Source organism: Tachysurus vachellii, chromosome 6 (genome assembly GCF_030014155.1).
Source record: "Tachysurus vachellii isolate PV-2020 chromosome 6, HZAU_Pvac_v1, whole genome shotgun sequence".
Lineage (NCBI taxonomy): Eukaryota > Metazoa > Chordata > Actinopteri > Siluriformes > Bagridae > Tachysurus > Tachysurus vachellii.
In genome coordinates, this window is record NC_083465.1 from 24,689,797 (window position 1) to 24,708,139 (window position 18,343).

The 18,343-nt window shown below is 38.3% G+C and overlaps 2 protein-coding genes across 6 annotated transcripts in view; both read right to left on the minus strand.

Moving 5' to 3' along the window:
• Positions 1–11,869, minus strand: part of fam13a (family with sequence similarity 13 member A) — a 67,423-nt gene extending 55,554 nt beyond the window's left edge. For 3 of the 5 annotated variants that reach the window (XM_060873081.1, XM_060873079.1, XM_060873078.1), the window contains exons 1-2: positions 4,844–5,141; positions 2,089–2,298 (exon numbers count right to left, since the gene is read on the minus strand). In XM_060873081.1, coding sequence (XP_060729064.1) covers positions 2,089–2,298; positions 4,844–5,129 — 496 coding nt within the window. In that variant the 5' untranslated portion in view covers positions 5,130–5,141. Of the gene's footprint in view, positions 1–2,088; positions 2,299–4,843; positions 5,142–11,291 lie in introns of those variants that run through there. The other 2 variants (XM_060873082.1, XM_060873080.1) reach the window with 1 other exon arrangement.
• Positions 11,870–13,124: 1,255 nt separating this feature from the next.
• zgc:154142 (uncharacterized protein LOC555481 homolog) overlaps positions 13,125–18,343 on the minus strand; it is a 47,558-nt gene continuing 42,339 nt past the window's right edge. Inside the window, exons 18-25 of the mRNA XM_060873071.1 lie at positions 17,743–17,880; positions 17,424–17,642; positions 16,722–16,901; positions 15,909–16,021; positions 15,720–15,814; positions 14,713–14,993; positions 14,469–14,629; positions 13,125–13,817 (exon numbers count right to left, since the gene is read on the minus strand). Coding sequence (XP_060729054.1) covers positions 13,620–13,817; positions 14,469–14,629; positions 14,713–14,993; positions 15,720–15,814; positions 15,909–16,021; positions 16,722–16,901; positions 17,424–17,642; positions 17,743–17,880 — 1,385 coding nt within the window. The 3' untranslated portion in view covers positions 13,125–13,619. The remainder of the gene's footprint in view (positions 13,818–14,468; positions 14,630–14,712; positions 14,994–15,719; positions 15,815–15,908; positions 16,022–16,721; positions 16,902–17,423; positions 17,643–17,742; positions 17,881–18,343) is intronic.

Consider the following 18,343-nt stretch of genomic DNA (forward strand, 5'->3'; position numbering starts at 1 on the left):
TGCACCTGGACATTCTAAGGACACTTTAACTCTGGACTTGCACAGCACAGTGCCACTTTATACACTATTTACACACCATACTGCACCTGGACACTTTAAGGACAATCTTTAAAAACCATACACATTTATGTTATATGTATATTTCTGCATATGTATATACATTATTTCTCCATCTATATTTTCATATTTTTATATAGTTTTTATATAGTTTTCTTATATAGTTTATACTTTTTTTATTATTCTATTATTATTATTTTTTTTTGCTTTTTTTATACTTTTTATTCTTATACCGGACAGTTGCATAAAGCATTTCACTGCATGTCGTACCCTGTATGTATGTGTATGTGACAAATAACATTTGATTTGATTTTGATTTGTAACTACTCTGCCCCTCACTTGACTCATTTTCCCCTTCGGTAGCAGACTATTATCTTAGTTGCAGCTGTTATTGTTCTACATTATTCACAGCTAACGTCCTGCTGACTTTAACCAAACTGCGTCAAATGAGGGACTCCGATTCCCGCTCTGCAAGAAAGCATGACCGGTCTAATCCGATATCTTGCCCTGATTTCCGAGGGAAATTCCAAGATTCTGTCACATGTTGACATTATCACTTGCACACTGAGTGGCAAGTACTGACTAGTGAAACGTTACCTGTAGCTATATATTTTGTCACATCACACAAACACAGCTTTCATTTTCGCTGCCTTAGCTGCCAGGCGCACCGTCTGTGCAGGATGTTCATGCAGGCATGTGTGCGAGACAGGGAAAAAGGGAGTGAGGACGAGAACGAGAGTGGCACTTTCAGGTCATCAGGACAGGGTGTTAAAAATAGAGTCTGAACTTCTTTTGGATACACTCTCATGTGCACTGAGAAATAAAACACGCAGGAGTGTGCTGCTATGGCAAAACAAGGTCTCTAAAGCTTCTCTAAACGTACCTAAGCGCAATCTAATGCTAGTGTGAACATCTGTCAAACACACTAAGTCCTTTTTATGTATATGATGTTAATGAATCATTACATCTGACATTAGATCTTGCACCAACGGAAAGCCTACAATATCCTTTAATAAAAATTTATTATTTGTTAACTGGCATTTTGTATTGATATCAATCATATATCAGATCGTATCAGTGAATTCTGGTTTATTGTACTTTATTGCTGCCAGCTTTATTATGAGATTATATTAGATTATATTATTAACTATCATATTTGACTTAAAATCAGTACCATTTTGTGTCCATAGTGATGTGCATTCCTACTTTTCCCAGACACTCTTTTCTAATATGGACAGAGCATCATTACACTTTATCCTGATCTCTATCACTATTACAGCCAGGTTACCTTTCTGTAATATATCCACTGTCTCTGAGCCTAGACAAAATGGTTATTTGCTTACTTCAGCTATACCCAAGAGCACTCTATCAGCAAAACAAATCTGCCCTAAATGCCTCTGAACTTCCTCAGTGGGTAAACTGAGCACTTTGTCCACTTTTCTACAATATAGACATGGCTAAGCCTCTGGTGAGTGAATCTTTTGTTTGTGACTCTGAATCATGAGGGATGAAAGAAATCCCTCTATTCGATTTACAGTAATCAAATGAATATGCGACTTTTAAGAGATTAAATGTTTTAACATTTACGGAAGGGGCCTTCAGGATCGAGGAGTTTGTACTTTTTGGTTTCTCGGTAACGAGATATATTTTGTGGAGCAAAACAATGTAATGTGGGAAAAAAGAGAGCTGTCATAACACAGTAAATGTTACAGTAAATGGTATTATAAATGAATAAACATTATGCTGTTGATGTTTTCTAATAAATACAAAAACTATATGTGGAATAAAACATCTCAGGTTGAATCGATTTCTGCCTCGTTGTTGATTATTTTGTTTCGACAGCATTCTTAAGTGTTTTATTCCTTACCAAATGTTGATTAAAATGATTTTAAGGCCAGTGGTTATGGGAAACCTCTTGATCTTTATGGGGTTTTCCAATAAGATGATGCACACAACACACCCCTGAGTGACTACATCACTCCACCGTACATGCCCTGTTCAGGTGTGATGCTGAATGAGTACGTTGCTCACCGTTATGCAGCCGAATGAGTGCGTTGTGAATGGAGGAGTGAACGAGGCCCTCAGGAAGCTCTCTCAGGTATAGCTTCAGCAAGCTGGCCACGGTGCAGACCTCAGCCTCCTGCTCGAAATCCACCTCCTCTCCCCTGTCCAGCCTCTGCTTCAGACTCTCCACGGCACGCACGCTAGCGCTCACACGGAACAAACCCTCCTGCTGCAGCCCTGACAAATGACATACAACATAGAATGATTTTATTATTTCAACCTTTTCACTGATCATGCAGCTTCAAGCAGAGGCACTAATACACCATACTGTAATGTTTAGTGTAAGACACTGTGTCATACTGCCACCCAGAGGAGGTAAAGAAGAACTGCAGCTTTCTGCAGTGAAAGAAAAACATATTTTACAGCCCTATTAATCATGAATTAAATAGTAATGCATTAAAAATTAAACCTGAGTGTTAAGATGCACTTAATGTGCATTTGGGGAAAAAAAATGATCATATCAATAATAACATAATATCCTTTATTAATTATGCTCCTGAGAGTTCATTCCATGTTTTCAGGTTAACTCCCACAAAGCAATTATCAGCAGTTAGGATTTTATTGTTGAGTTGGTGTTTGCTTAAATATTATTTGTCCCAGTTCCAGTGTTCACATCCATGGCTTCAAACAGAACTAATAACTCACTGTAAACACTACCGGTCACATTCATTTACACTAGATCTGTTATGCAATTGTTTATGTCCAATCGAATCTGGCATGCCAAGCATTATTTACTTTGAGATATTACTGGTCAACATAACAATATGCCCTGCCTACCAGTTCACATATTGACAAACCCTAATGGTCAAAGTGCAGGCTGTGTAAATCAATAAAAGGAGATGAAAGCTTGTATTTACTGAGAAAATATATGTACTCAACATCATGTTTTGTCTTGCAGGATGTATTTATGTTAAACTATGGTTAAAATCAGGGTTAGATCATAAATGCAACAAATCTTTTTTAATGTTTGATGTCTTTGAGATCATCGTACTATAACACTCTTTAAAATACAACTCATTCTGTAGAGTTTTTTTTTTTATCTTGGGGCCTATGTCCATACTTCTTAAAAGCCAGTTTAGAGATCAAATACACATATGTGGCTATAATCATTTCTACAATATACTGAACATATTATATAATTTGCGATTTTCAATTCATTGTAATTTATTTGTATAGCACTCGAAGCAGCTTTACATAAGTATGGAAACAAAAATTGTTGCAATAAGTTGCTATTTTATCTTTAACTGTTTTCCCTAAGGGCACGGTGGCTTAGTGGTTAGCACGGTCGCCTCACAGCTCCAGAGTTGGGGGTTCGATTCCTGCCTTGATTGGCATCTCTGGAAAATTGTCTGTAGTGTGTGAATGAGAGTGTGTGTGTGCCCTGTGATGGGTTGGCACTCCGTCCAGGGTGTATCCTGCCTTGATGCCCGATGACGCCTGAGAGGCACAGGCTCCCCATGACCCGAGGTAGTTTGGTTAAGCGGTAGAAAATGAATGAATGAATGTTTTCCCTAATGTTCAAGCCTGAGGTGAAGGTGGTGAGGAAAAACTAATTGAGATGATATGAGGAAGAAACCTTGAGAGGAACCAGACTCAGAAGAGAACCTCATCCTCATTTGGGTGACACTGGACAGGAAATAACGTCAATGTAAACAATGTCCTAATATGCATGTAAGTTGTGTGTAAATGTTTTTGTAATCCAAACAGAATTTTAAAATTCTTGCCAGGTTTATAGTAAAGTTATAATGATGGAGATTTTCTTTGCACTCATGTGTGTATGTTGATAAATTGCATTTAAAAGCACGGCTTTTACATATGGTGACGCCCACAAAACTCCATAAAAGGTAAATCTAAGTGAGAGCTGAAAACGCCAATGATGACTGAATGATTAAAAAAGGTACAACAAACATGTAGAATGTGGTAGCTCAGTGGTTAAGGTGTTGGGCTACTGATCAGAAGGTCATGGGTTCGAACCCCAGGTCCACCAAGCTGCCACTGCTGGGTTCCTGAGCAATGCCCTTAACCCTCAGTTGTAAGTCACTCTGGATAAGGGTGTCTGCTAAATGCTGTAAATGCATGTGTGACATCATTCAGTAACGTAGCTAAGACGCTGCAGTGCATTACGGACACTTTAATTCTTGGTCCTTTACTAGAGTGCCATTACTTTTGTCTTAAACTGATATCTTTGTCTTAATTTATGTATTTGCTTTAGATTGCTTTCTTTTAGTCAGTAATATAGACATGCAAATGTTTAACTGATTATTTATTACAGTTAAGCAAAAGCATGCTTTCTTCAAACAGTAATAGCAACTGTAATATAACCTGACTAATATACAATATTTAATAAGTGCATGAGTGGCTTTTATCCAAAATCCACCCCTTAAACCAGACCCAGACAAGTGTAAGTTTTACTGAGCTAATAATACGATTCCTAAATAATATTACTGAAGGTGCTGATGTTGGTGGAAAGGATCTTAAGATCTGAAAGAAAATGAAAGGTATATATAAATGCAGCAGTGCTGATAGTTTATATTTTATATTCGATATATTGTATAAAAATTTAAATCATCGTGGTTGCAAATTAAACAGCATTTTAAACAACAGTTTGACTTTTACTTCCTGTTGCTTTTTTCTCTGTATGTAAAATATCATTCTGATTACTAATTATAAGGCCTGTCATTAGTTTAATTTATTTATTATGAATACTCTCCACTTTACTCACCATGCTGTCTGAGATACTCCACCATGCTCCTCATCACCGAGGGCACGCCGTCCTTCACCAATCCCATTTTGCTAAGCTCCATCAAGGACACGCCGAACACCCTCTGACCTTTCCTCTGACTATCTCCAGTGGTGGCAGAAGTCGGCAGATTCTTCAACACCGGCAGTTGGACCATCCTCTTCATGTCCTCCCTGATCTTGATCTGCACAGATGTTTTGTTGTGCTTAGAGAAACACAAGAGAGGAGAAAAATTAACCACGGGCACGGCTGTCCTCGGCCACATCATCGCAATTCCTGCGCTCCGGATCGCTCTCTTGTGAGTCTCTACAGGGACGTAAGGCTGTGTCTAATGTGACAAAACAGAACACCGTGGCTTAGAGAGCGAAGGGAGTGAGCTAGTTCCAGCAGGGACACCCAGGTCTGGTTGCTGTGCACCTGTAGCTAAGGGAGTCGGCTAAAGCAAGCAAAGACTTATCTTAAGGAAAGATAGGTGACAGCTACAGCGAGCATGGACTTATCACACTGATATGACAGCTGACTGAGCTTTTATGGACAGAGTAATCATACCACTTAGGAATATTCTCTTTGGGGAATACAGAATTTTTATTTCTTTTTTTTTAATATAACCTGCCTAAAACACAGGCCTGTGCAAATGATCCTCCAGGTAGAACAATGAACAATTGGCTTTGTTAGGAAGCAAGAAGTGAACTACTGAAGCAAGAAAAGAAAAGGTCAAATCCCTACAAAGTTGCCACTTGATTGTATACAATTACATTTACATCACGTGCATCAGCCAAATACGGCCGCACTTTCTTTTGTATACAATTATTGACTGTAGCCCTTAAATACTCATTGTATTCATGTATTCATAAATTTTCTACTCCTTTTTACCAGATCGATCAGTGAAAAGCTACGACTACTGACCAGACATGATCCGTTGGATGTTGGCTGTTAAACATTTCTATAAAACACTTCAGAGCTGTTTTATGGGGTCTTATGATGTGGACACATTTTTAAACCTTGTACGTTGTTCGTATTTTTGTTACTCAGCCAGTGTTCGTGGGTCTGCTGGACCCGCTGAATTTTTGGGTTTTTAATTCAACACAATCAAAAATATTATGTTAAAATACTCTACAGATGTTTACTTCATCCCAATTACAAGCAATATAAACAGCATATATGGTTATTTGCCCTTTACCTTAATTACATCACATTTTTGATTAAAGTGCTACTCGATTTTTTGTTGTTTTTTAATAAAATGTAATAAAAAAAGGAAAATCAATTTTAATCAAGTTATGAGTGGAAAAAAATCAACAAATTTACAAGGAAGCAAAGTTTTTCAAAACTATTGATGTTTATGAATATGGATCCCACAGACCCGAACACCATACAAGGGTTAAATTCATAAATACATATAGTTTACCAACACGTTTTAAATCTGTTCGTGATTAGGCTTAGATTATGTGGAGCACCCACTCTATGTTAGTTGTTGGTATAGAAAAAAATAATGTTGGCAAAACAAGACCAAGCGCATTAATATAAAGCTATGATCTAAATTCTAACCGGTTTTCTGTAAGTCCTGCTATAATAGAAATCCGTTAAGACTTTACAAAAAAGTGCCTGCATAATCCTGCACTCTTACTGGATTTAATACTTACTATTAATATGAACTCCTTCGACTCTATGAACCTTTAATACACGTTAGAACATGGTTGTTAATTAGTGTATTAATTAAATCAAACATGCTCTATAAGAAAGAATATGAACGTGCACAGACATTTTGACATTATGCCTTAAAGCATCACTAACGCATCATTCATGTATTAGTGCATGATGGTACTCTTAATCTGTGCCCTAGTGAACCAGGATCGATTTATTCACTGATAAAGGCTCAAAACCACTGGATAAAGGCTTCTGCCAAATACTGTAAATATAAATGTAATGTCAGTCCACTCACAACATTCACAACACAAAATACAGCATATACACAACAAAAATATCCCCAGATGAGATCTGATAAGAAAATATATCGAATGCAGAAAAGAAAAAAAGGTCAGCATTTTAAAATAGTATACAGGATATTTATGTTTTCATTTATCTTCAGTAAATGCTTTATCCTGATCAGGCTCATGCTGGATCTGGAGTCTGTCCCAGTTACACTGGCTGTGAAGCTGGAATACACTTTAGAATGGAAACTGGTTCATCACAGGGCACCATGCGCAGACATACACACACACACACACAAACACACACATACACACACATACACACACACACACACACAAACACACAAACGCACGCGCGCGCGCACGCATGTTTGTAAATGTGTTGAATGTGCACCTTCTTGGACTTTTTATACTAGCCTGGTAAAACTACACACATGTATACACAAACGCGCACACACATGCATACACTCACTCACACACCAGGCGCACACACACAAACACACACACACACACAAGCATGCGCACGCACATGCACACTCACACACACGCACGCACAAACGCGCAAACACACACACACACACACAAGCATGCGCACGCACATGCACCCACACACAAGCATGCGCACGCACATGCACACACACACGCACGCGCAAACACACGCACGCACGCGCAAATAGACACACATGCAAACACACGCACTCGCAAATACACACACACACACACACATGCACACAAGCATGCCCACGCACGCGCACACACACTCAGAAAACCAGGAATTTACACTTAAATATTCAGGACATTTCAGCCAAATGAAAAATAATAAGATTTGTTCATTCTGACGTTTCATTTAGAAAAGCTACAAACCTGGAATTAGCCTGTTAGCTCCTGTTTTTATTTGCTATTTAAAGGTGTTAAAAATCCCCAAATCCCCCGTTTTAACTCGTGACATTCTTCACGGTCCTTCCTGCAGTTTATTATCCGGCTTCGAGTCGTAATAAAGCCTTTATAAGCGAAACAGCGCTCATAATAATCTATATATTAAAAAAAAAAAAAAACACGTTTCACTACTGAGTTTTTAACTGGATGCTGTCACGCGCTGCCCAGCGGCTTCCATGGTAACTGTAGGATTTACGTTTGATCATCAGGCTTTCACGTGCCGCTTTAAAGGTACCTAAAACAGCACGCGCGCACTAACACCTATGATGTTAAGAGTTTAGGGGATTATTATTATTGTTGTTGTTATTGTTGTTGTTGTAATAGAACAAGACGTCAAATTGCATGTCTGCAGATTCCTCACTCTGATCAAAGGCTCCATCATTTCACATAGACACAGTGACTCCCCAAAATCACACAGACACAAAATTCCTTTCATGACTCATTGTATATTTACAAGTCATTTTGTATGATTGCAACCACCTTGAGTTGAAAACAAGCTTTCAGTCAATTAACTCCTTCGACTTCAAGCTATAAATCCTAAACCGTACACTTTAAAATCTGATTCTGAAAAGATGTGATTTAATTATGTGAACTTATTTCTTCTTTTTAATTCCAATTATCAAGACACATTTTGGATGGACGTAAAACAAAGCATCAAATGGATCTTCAGAGCTTCACTGATCCTGGAAGGTCAAGGAGATATGATAAGGACATCAGAAATAATGCTATCGCTATTGTGCTCATTAAACCTTAGATCAGAAGCAAGCGGTCGGGATTAAATGACCGTAGTCTGTAGATCCCGAGATGCAGCATGAATTTCTAACAAAATAGCTAAAGCAAAGAGATGCAATATTGCACTTTGGTACAAATAACATTAAACACGGAATATACTATATAACTGAATGCTAACTCTGAGATGTTTTTTCTATTCACTGCAGCAGCTTCCTCATAAATACATAACTGACTCACAAACCACTGTTTAGTTACATCTAGGAAACTAACCACTCACCAGGCATTTCCTTGACAATGCTCTTTAATTACTAATGGCCCTTTCTTCATTGTTTCCGATAGACGTGTCGATTGCTCTACCGTTCCTCCCCCACCTGCTGTGAAAACTCAAACCTCCTTTACCAGCTGCTATTGACATGCCTGATCTCTCGCACTGAGCTGACTCAAACAGATGACTAGTGCTACCACCGTGTCTTAATCATCTATCCAAACAAACAACCAAAAGCATTGTGGGTATTCTGTACCTACTAGACAGGGTTTCCCAATCTTTTTGCAACCAAGGCTGAATTTACATGTATAAAATAATCAGCTGACCCTGTTCAACTAATAAGCACATTCATTAATCATTTTTTAATCATACATTTTCAAAGATTATGATTATGTTATGGTTGACATTTATGCTTTTTTTTTAAGTTATCGAGCTGTACATTAAGTCCATTCTATGTATGTAGCCTGTTAATTAAACCAAGACTCGACATATACATATAATTAGGGATGAAAATCAGCACGTCTTTGGACTGGGGGAGGATACCGGAGTAAGTACCTGAAGAAAACCCCTGAAGCACACAGAGAAAATGCAAACTCCATGTACACAGAATCCCAACCCCAGTGATGTGAGGCAGATGTTCTAACCTCTAAGCCACTGAAACCTGACTATTATTGAGATTGTTGTAATGAAATGCATCTGAAATGTAATATTCTGACCTTGCACACAAAAGTATTTAATAAACTAGAAATTTCAGTAGGCTGAACAGGCTAAACAGACATTTAAGTAGCTTTGAAAGCTACATTGTACTTCTTCTGCATTAGAGATACTTATATTTAGAACATTACTCGGTTAGCTTTAATAAGCTTAATAGTCAATAAGTATGTTATTTGTGACTCAGCAGTAGTTTGTTTAATCATTTGTGTATCACACTGACAGACGTCCTCATGCAGAACGACATACATTTTTATCTCATTTCATACAACTGAGCAGATGAGTGTTAAGGGCCTTGCTCAAGGGCCAAATAGAGGCAGCTTGATGGACCTGGGGGTTTGACTTTACCATCTCCCGATCTGTAGTCCAACACCTTAACCACTGAGGTGGAGATATGGAGCTGATTTCTGAGAATGTGTACAAGCGATGCACAAAATGACCACCGAATGCCACATTCAGTATGGCTATTCAAGCACTAATATAATTGTTTTTGTGGAATTGCCCTGGATTTAAATACAACATGACACATAACAATACTATAATGGATTAAAAAGTACAGCATGCCAATCTCTGACAAGATTTTTTGTGTTAATGACTTCAAAAGTCACAAACAGAGAAGCTGGTGATATAAATGAGTAAAATGTTAAGAGGAACCAGCTTGTTTCATAAACACGTCAAAAGTAATTAGAAATAGATAAAAAAATAATAATAGATCATTCTTTAATAATTGAAAATGTGCTATATTGATGTATAAGCAATCTAATTGGATAATAATCAGCGATGTGTGGTGTGATGTAGAATGACAGCTATAACAGTTCTTAGATAACAGTCTTATACAGTATATAGATTCCATGGCTGTTTTTTTGTGGACCTGATTTTGACATGCATTTGAGCATGTACTTTGTACCCAGCACGTTATGGGCTCAAGTGCTATACAAAATGTGAAAAACAGTGCAATACAAAGACTTTTCAGTTTCACATTAACTCATATGAACTAGTGACCAGAAGGTTGGAGATGAACTCAAACCCCAGGACTGCCAGAGAATTACAGACGCACCCTACGATAGTCGCACCCTACAGCTGACTCCTCTTAAATCTGTCCTCGGCTTTATCTAAGATTTTGTGAAGTTGGGATCAGCGCCCATACTTTTCTACTCTGCATGAGTGTCTGCAAGTCTCAGCATGATCTTTTTTTTCATTCTTAATTTCCCTCTTTCTTTCTGTGTGGGCTGGAGAGAAACTGTTTCAACCCGTGTTGGAGTTCAGAAGACCACCAGTAACAGCTGCACTTGAGAGAACATGATATGTTCATGCCTCCAGAATGGGCTTCAACCACCTACAACAGGACAGCTTTACTACCAAACTTCCTTACTTTTTTTCTTCCATGAACACACAATGACTGATGTTTGGATTGTGTGTTTTTAAAGCTCTGCATGGCCTCTTCTCTCACATTTGCAGAAGAGCACATAAGACTAGAATGAGAAAAAATCAGATGTGAAGTTTTAGGAAAAAAATGTTCCTCCTTAACTTAAATTGTTGCTGGTGTGTCCAAGTGAATGCAAGAGAAGTTTTTCAACAGAGTCCATGAGGGAAAAACTGACCACAGTGAGCAAACTGTCTTTGCCCAAAGTCTTTAGGATGACAGCCAAGAAAAGTGCACATACACAAATTCTCTCCCTCACACACACTTAGAGATGCACATTGCGTACGAGGTTCCTTTTTTTCCTTTTAAGCAATCTATAACATCTTTCTAAACTTTTGCCCCCAAAAGCCCCTCTTGGAAATAAAAGTCTGTCTTTAAAGCTCTGACTCTCTGCCTTAAAAGGAGCTTCTGGCCTGTTGTTTTTTTTGTACTTACACAGATGGTGAGTGCTCCTGCCCCCATTCTCTCACTTCTTCTAGGTGGAAGCTTTAAAGAAAGAGGGATGAATTCCTTAAAATCCCTCCTTCTCTTCTCAAGCAGGTCAAAGAAACATTCCAGAACAAAGCCCAAAGCCAAGAACCACGAATTCAGTCCATCCGTCGTCCATTTGTAGTCATGTGCGGAAGTCTAACAAAGTGTGGACTGAGTCAGAGACAGAGGGGAGTCCCTCAAGTCAGCCTCCTTCTCTGAAAACCTCTACACGGATTAGAGCCTCTAGAACTGAAATCTGAGCTCTGCAGTCCAATTGGCTGGCTAGATATGTCATGTGACCAGAATGTGTCTTTGCCTGGGGGTGAAGTGCTGCAGACGCAACATGTGCCTTTATTCATGTTGCCTATTCACAGTTCAGTGCTGGGGATCACTTAAATATTCCGTTTAAGAGTGAAATAACTCCTTGCACCTCTGTAAATATTGTAACTGTGGCACAATATACAGTATGGATATAATCTATTACACTATTACATTTCAGGCATTAAGCTAAATGTTTCTGTTTTAAACAAGTTTAAAGGTCAACTTTTTAAAGATAGATAGATAGATAGATAGATAGATAGATAGATAGATAGATAGATAGATAGATAGATAGATAGATAGATAGATAGATAGATAGATAGATGTTTCTGTTTTAAACAAGATGAAAGGTCAGCTTTTTAAATTCCAAAGAGATAAATTGATAGATAGACAGATAGAGAGAGAGAGAGAGAGAGAGAGAGAGAGATAGAGAGAGAGAGAATAGATAGATAGATAGATAGATAGAGAGAGAGAGAGAGAGAGAGAGAGAGAATAGATAGATAGATAGATAGATAGATAGATAGATAGATAGATAGATAGATAGATAGATAGATAGATAGATAGATAGATGTTTCTGTTTTAAACAAGATGAAAGGTCAGCTTTTTAAATTCCAAAGAGATAAATTGATAGATAGACAGATAGAGAGAGAGAGAGAGAGAGAGAGAGAATAGATAGATAGATAGATAGATAGATAGAGAGAGAGAGAGAGAGAGAGAGAGAGAATAGATAGATAGATAGATAGATAGATAGATAGATAGATAGATAGATAGATAGATAGATAGATAGATAGATAGATAGATAGATAGATGTTTCTGTTTTAAACAAGATGAAAGGTCAGCTTTTTAAATTCCAAAGAGATAAATTGATAGATAGACAGATAGATAGAGAGAGAGAGAGAGAGAGAGAATAGATAGATAGATAGATAGATAGATAGATAGATAGATAGATAGATAGATAGATAGATAGATAGATAGATAGATAGATAGATAGATAGATAGATACACAAACAAAATTATGAATGTATTAATTTTAATAAGTAAATGAATAAACAACCTAAACAAGAGGCTCTTCACCTCCATGGTTCTTGGACCCTCAGTATATCATTCAGAGCATTTGGTAGACACCCTTTTCCAGGGGTGACTTACACTTATCTCTTTTTTTAATACACAACTGAGCAATTGCTTATCGCTAAATACCTTTCTGGATCTTGACAGAGACAAAAACTTAACATTTATGGTTAAATATTGGCCTGCCTGGTTTTGAACTAATATTTCATTACTAATAATTGATTTGGATCTTAGGAATAATGTGACTCAAGTGCGTCTTCATTTCACTGCAGTTTGTTTCCCGTATATAACTTTGTATGTGACAATAAAACTTGAATCCCAACCTCTACCAATACATCTGAATCATCTGAGATGCTCATATCCCAATTCAGTGATTAATTAAACACATTCTGATGTATATTACCAAACAAATATGAGCAAATTAATATTTATTTTAATAAAATGAATAAATGAAGTGTTTAAATTTAAAGGAAAACATATTCCATTGTTTTTATATATAACAGTGACAGCGATATTGAAATATTTTATACATTATACTGAGTACGCAGGAGGAGGATAACTTACTATACTGATAATATAACTGAATCATATAAGCTATTAAATTATTATATATGAGGCTATTGTAGTTCTGTCTGCGCAAAAAAAAATACAATAATAATAATAATAATAATAATAATTAAGAATTGTTGTTTTGCATGAACAACTTTTGTGTATCTTCAGTCATGATTATGACATCATGAGTGACTGAATAAACCACCGTCCTGAGATTGTAATATTATCACCATCTTTCTTTCTGTGTCTAGTTCCACCATGTTGTCCAGTAATGGCTTGTGGTAAAGAAAAAAATGCAAAGAAAAAAAGAGGTGCAGATTAAAGACTAGAATCGAGTATTTTTTCAGGTTGGACTTAAGCAGCTGGAGTGTTTTCGTAGATGTATCTCTTGATATTGTCTTCTATCCAGTGGTTAAAGGCTGAGACTCGAGTGAACACTGACGGCTTTTTGTCCACGATACAGCCACGTGCACCGAAGCTCACCACACCGTGCACCTCCCAAAGAGAGCCGGTGTCAGCTGATTTGCAGACGAATGGCCCACCTGAGTCTCCCTGATCGAGGAAAAATGGAGGGAGAATTGGTGACAGAAAAAATTATAAAACAAAAGCATAACATATAACTAGTGATCAACATTTAGGTTATGAATTGTAGCTCATTTTCTGCTCATTACTGAGTGCAAAATACTGTAGTTAGATGGCTTTAAAAACTGACCACAATGGTCTGAACAAGACTCCATGGAATTTCATTAAAACAAAATGCCATAATTTGGACCCACTAGTTTAATTAGATGAGGCAACGTGGTCATAATGAATCCGTGGCCACAAACAATTCAGTGGTTTATGTAACAGTGCAATTATGAGTGACAGTGAGAGCTTATGTAACTGCACAAGGCCCCATGAGACTCAGCCTGTCTGTCAACCATTTGTATTTTACAGCCGCAGGTATTACATCACGAAGCCTACACCATTTCTACAGTGATGCTGCAGTATTTCTTGGTTATACTGAAACATGACTGAAATAGAACAGCTCCAAACACTGCTGTATTTTTCCCCTTATATTTAAAAACCTAATCTAATTCTATTTCACTTGCATTTTTAGTAGTGGTCAGTATTTAATAGTAACAGTAACTACAAATGCAGTAGCAGATGTGTATTGAACTAAACATATAGTGTATATTCATTTCCTCCTGTTCCCTCACATACCTGGCAGGCAGATTTAAGCTCATCAGGTGACTCGTACCCTGCACAGACCATCGAAGGTCTCACGCTGTCCCACCAGTACATTGGTTTACTGCAAGTCTCATAGGAGACAATAGGAAGAGGAGCTTGGTTCAGCTTCTTAGCCACCACGGGAAGAATACCGCCTGGAAGACAAATACGGCTTTATTAAAAGCCACTTTGTTATTCCTTTTACAATAATAATGACAGTTTCAGAGAAGTTTGACACCTTTTTCATCTCCCCAGCCGGTGACATAGCAGAAGTGACCAGCAGGCATTAGGGACTCAGGTTTCGGCAGACACACAGGACCGATCTCTCGAGTCATGGACACAGGCTTGGCCAGTCGCACCAGGGCAATGTCATTCGAGAGGTCACTGATCTGGGGGTAGACAAAATCCTTGTGCGAGATGATAGCATTCACAGGAACACACACTTCTGGGAGGTCATCCATACTGGCGTTCATGTGGTGTTTCCCAAAACACATCTGCCATGACTTAGAGTCTGATAGTCTGAAGAGAACAGATAAAAAGTAGAGAATTTTGGATGGATGGATAGGTTGATGAAAAAAGGAACAGTTTGATGGGTGGGTTGATGGATGGATGTATGGATGGATGGATGGATGGATGGTATGTTCGATGGCTAGGTGTTGGATTTATCGAAGCATGAATCAAAAGTGGATAGATACGTAGGTTGATGAATGGATGGATAAGTAGATTGACATGGTGGCAGATGTATGGATGGATGGATGGATGAAATGGGTCATGAGTGAATGGGTTGACAGATGGAATTGATGGTGGAATAATGAATTCAAAGGCTGGTGGAATGGTTATTGCATGAACTGGTGGATGGATTTATGGATAGGGTTGTGGATAAATGGACTGACGGATGCATGTATGGATCGACAAATGATAGGTAAATGGCTTGTTTGGTGGATGGATGGATGCATGCAAAAGTTCACTTATGAGCTAATAGCTGAATAGATATGATGATGGATGAATAAATGGATGCTGTGATTAAAGGGGTGATGGAGGAATTAATGGATTAGTGGACTGGTGAATGTATGGTTGATAGATGGATGTATTAACTAGAAACTGAATTTCTAGACATTGAGCAAAGCTATGAGCTAAGTATTCTCTATATGCTTCCATTTAGGGATTTGAACTGCGTGTGTGTGTGTGTGTGTGTGTGTGTGTGTGTGTGTGTGTGTGTGTGTGTGTGCGTGTGTGTTTTCTTACTGCATGAAACAGTGGGCAGCAGTCAGGACCCATTCCTTATGGATCAATGATCCACCACACACATGTTGGAAAGGCAAAACAGCGAGTTGTTTGACCTGACAGAGACACACAAGCACATCCATGAATCTTAGTAAATTCAGAAAGCTAGCCAATAGTGACGAGTCTCCATGTCTCTTCCTCCGTTCTCACCTGCATAGACACTTGCCATGGCCAGGAATGAGGTATAGCCTCCATTCCGTTCACAATCCTCATCACTGGGGTCACTGGAGCCACTGTTGGAGTCCCACAATCAGCAGGCCAGTCTGTGAGGAAAGAAAATGAATTGTCATACATATCAGAACATATGAATCCAAATGCGTAAGGAGTGCTAATTTAATCTGCTTGTCTTGCTCATACATTCGATTCTTCATATGACGTAGGCTTTAAAAGTCTATCTTTATTACAATTCTTGAGGGATTTCTGTTTATCAGCACAGATTCTTTATGTACAGAAATTTTTGGAACATTTTTGACATCAGGTATCAAGACAAGCTATGGGCAAAAAAAACCCTGAATGATCTGCTCCTAAACATGAGCAAATTCCAGATCCAGTAAATTGCTTATCAATATATATGTATGTATATATGTTAAATGCTATATTTATTTTAACTCCTACATTAACTGTTATGTTTTTCTTTTATACCACTAATTTACTTATTATCCATTTACATTTACATCCAGTTACATTTAATATTGTGCAATATTCATAATACAGGATAATTCAGGTCTCAAGTCTCTAGTCTCAGGTCTCTATCTTGATAATTTAATAAAACCTCCAGCTTCTTACCAACATTTTACTAATAAAACACCAAGCAAAAAGTCATATGACCTGAAGGCTTTCCCATGCTGGAAAACTTACAGCTCATTCCTTATTTTTTAAAGCTGTTACAAAAGAAAACTTGAATATCAAGCTGGAACTACTGGAAAAATATCTGTGGTGCAAAATTATATAAAAGTTACTCGCCAATCTTCACGTTGTCCCACGGGTTGGGTGGCAGAGGTGGCAGGGTGGGAAACACACTGGGATCAGTGGTCCAGTAACCACGGAAACCCTTCTCTTGGCTTGCGTCATTGGTGAGGAACCGCACAGTGGCTTTGTCTCCAGCGACAGTCAGCTTGGGAAGCGCAAATCCGCAGAACTGACCTGGACGAGGGAGAATTCCCAAAACAAGGATTTAAAAAGTTCAAGTCCAGTTTTGACCAGCAGATGGCACTTTATATTGCTAAAGGTGATTTTCCAGCTACTGTGAAGGGTTTTTAATGTGCAATATATTGCTATGATGTGTATACAGAAAGATGGGCATTGAAAGATTACTATGCTTTAGTGACCTTCCTATTTGAGTCAGTTGTGTTCTTGTGATATTCACAAATAAGGGGGAAGTCGTGGCCTAATGGTTAGAGAGTCTGACTCCTAACCCTAAGGTTCTGGGTTCGAGTCTCGGGCCGGCCACGACTTAGGTGCCCTTGAGCAAGGCACCGAACTCCCCCAACCCGCTGCAGCATAAATGGCTGCCCACTGCTCCGGGTGTGTGTTCATGGTGTGTGTGTGTTCACTGCTGTGTGTTTGCACTTTGGATGGGTTAAACACAGAGAACAAATTCTAAGTATGGGTCACCATACTTAGCCATATGTCACTTCACTTCACTTAATATGCATCTGCTCTAACCTTGTGACTTCCCAGCTGCATCAAAGACCTCAACAAAGTCCACACACTTGCCCAGGATGTTAACTGCTTGCACCTCAAAGTGTGTGAAGACTATGTGGAGGTTCTTGGCTGATGGACTGGAGATGCTCCACGTGCAGGCGATTTGGTTTGGATAGTTATCAGGCCAGTTTGGGGACACTAGCTCCCCCTGCTGGCCAGTGAAGTCTCCACCACAGCCAACTACATCCAGAGAGGAAAGAAGAGAGCATAATGGAAAATGGAAAAGAAGTTTGTCTTGTATACATGAATTATGTGAACATGTGCCGTGTGTGTGACTTACTGATATCAGTTGGGTTCACAGCTTTCCATGTGGCATTGAAGCCCGTGTCCACAACTCTGGTATTGCTGGAGAAACGGACGGTCAGCATGTCTCCAGCAGAAACCACATCTCCTGGAGGAGATGCACTGCAGTGTGTTCCTGTAGCAGAAAATACAACAATTTATAAGAAGCTCCATTTAAGTGCACATGGAGTTTACGCATATTTCTATGTTAATGAACATGTACTTGGGCATCCTTGTGAACAGTACATAAAAATGGTATTTTTTATTATAGCTGGAGAAATATATCGTTTCACAGCCCTTAAATAATATTGCAACTTCACAGGTAATTCAGAACTCAGATACTGTAATGACTTAAATTTTACACAAACTCTTAAGTCTCTCTGTGTGCATGGTGGTTATTGTTTTAAGAAGTGGGCACTAAATTAATATAACGTTAATATTAGCATAAAATATATTACATTGAACAGCATTAACTCATTAAAAAATAACAATATTATCTCAACAACACCACATTCAGACCCTGATGTATGAATGTTTTAATTTTTATTCAATTCTTAATCTAGTTTTTTGACAACCATCATTTCTTTTTTATATTCAAT